Consider the following 1057-nt stretch of genomic DNA (forward strand, 5'->3'; position numbering starts at 1 on the left):
AAGTTTTCGAGCTTAAAATCCTATCTGATTAATCATCCAAGTCAATTAGGGGATTGGGGCCTAAGCAACCACTTAAGTGTAATGTTCAGTTAGTACAACTGCTGGCAAACAAGCTAGGATTTGCAAAACTAACATCAAAATAATCAATTATCATACAGTCAATCTCTAGTGTATGTCTGATTAGTAAACTATAAAAACATTGTCAAGAAACAGTAATTAATTCCTAGTTTATGCAATCATCAAAAGTTCCATGGAAAGATAGTTTTCACCAGTAAGTTAAAATATGTTAGAATTGTAGTTTTCACCAATAAGTTAAAAATGTTCGAATTGTTTTACTTATTTCCTCTGATCTTAAACCAGGCTTCAGCACAATGTTTATGAGCAACAGCAAGATCATCTTTACAAGAACAACCAGTTCGATAGGAACCCCAGATTCACGGCTATTACTTTCCAAACCCACATGGTAAATCCTACAATCCCTCTCAACTTTGGCTGAATGCATCTTGATCTCCGGGACCCCCTCTGGATCTCCGCTTCCACCGAGAAATCCGAGGTCGAACATCCCCTCCTATCCGAAGCACCACCGATTTCTCCGTAGGCGATACTGTAGCCGTCGTGAGAACCACCTGCAGTGGAATAAAACTGAAAGAAGCAAGAGCCCTCGTAGCCATCCGAGAAGCAGACGCTTGCCTCTCCGACGCTTACGTCACTCCCGTTGTGGCGGTGAGTCCCTTGCTCTAAATCGATGTGAGACATCTCTAGTGATGACATTTTGGGAAAAATGATCGGTTTGGGTAAACGAAGGGAATGAAAATTTAGGTGAAGGAGAAAAAAATGAAAAAGGATTAAAGAGGTACGAGATTTAGAAAATGTAAACTTGATGAGTTTGTAAACACAAACGTCGTACGGATTTTTAGCGGTATTGTATAAAAACACTTCTAAAGTATGAGTATTTAGTTACGTTTTTATTTAAAACACCGTGATATACATAAAACTAGTGGCATTTCTATCAAAACGTCGTGAAATTTATTATTTTATGACGTTTGTTCTAGAAACG

At 38.4% G+C, this 1057-nt stretch overlaps 1 protein-coding gene across 1 annotated transcript; it reads right to left on the reverse strand.

The window, feature by feature from the left end:
- Nucleotides 1–284: 284 nt before the first annotated feature.
- Nucleotides 285–845, reverse strand: LOC120122797. Its single transcript, XM_039141880.1, has one exon. The coding sequence runs from the start codon at nucleotides 769–771 to the stop codon at nucleotides 400–402; it is 372 nt and encodes a 123-aa protein (XP_038997811.1). The 5' UTR covers nucleotides 772–845; the 3' UTR covers nucleotides 285–399.
- Between the last annotated feature and the right edge of the window lie 212 nt (nucleotides 846–1057).

The sequence above is a fragment of the Hibiscus syriacus genome, unplaced genomic scaffold, assembly GCF_006381635.1.
Source record: "Hibiscus syriacus cultivar Baekdansim isolate YM2019G1 unplaced genomic scaffold, ASM638163v2 tig00110387_pilon, whole genome shotgun sequence".
NCBI lineage: Eukaryota > Viridiplantae > Streptophyta > Magnoliopsida > Malvales > Malvaceae > Hibiscus > Hibiscus syriacus.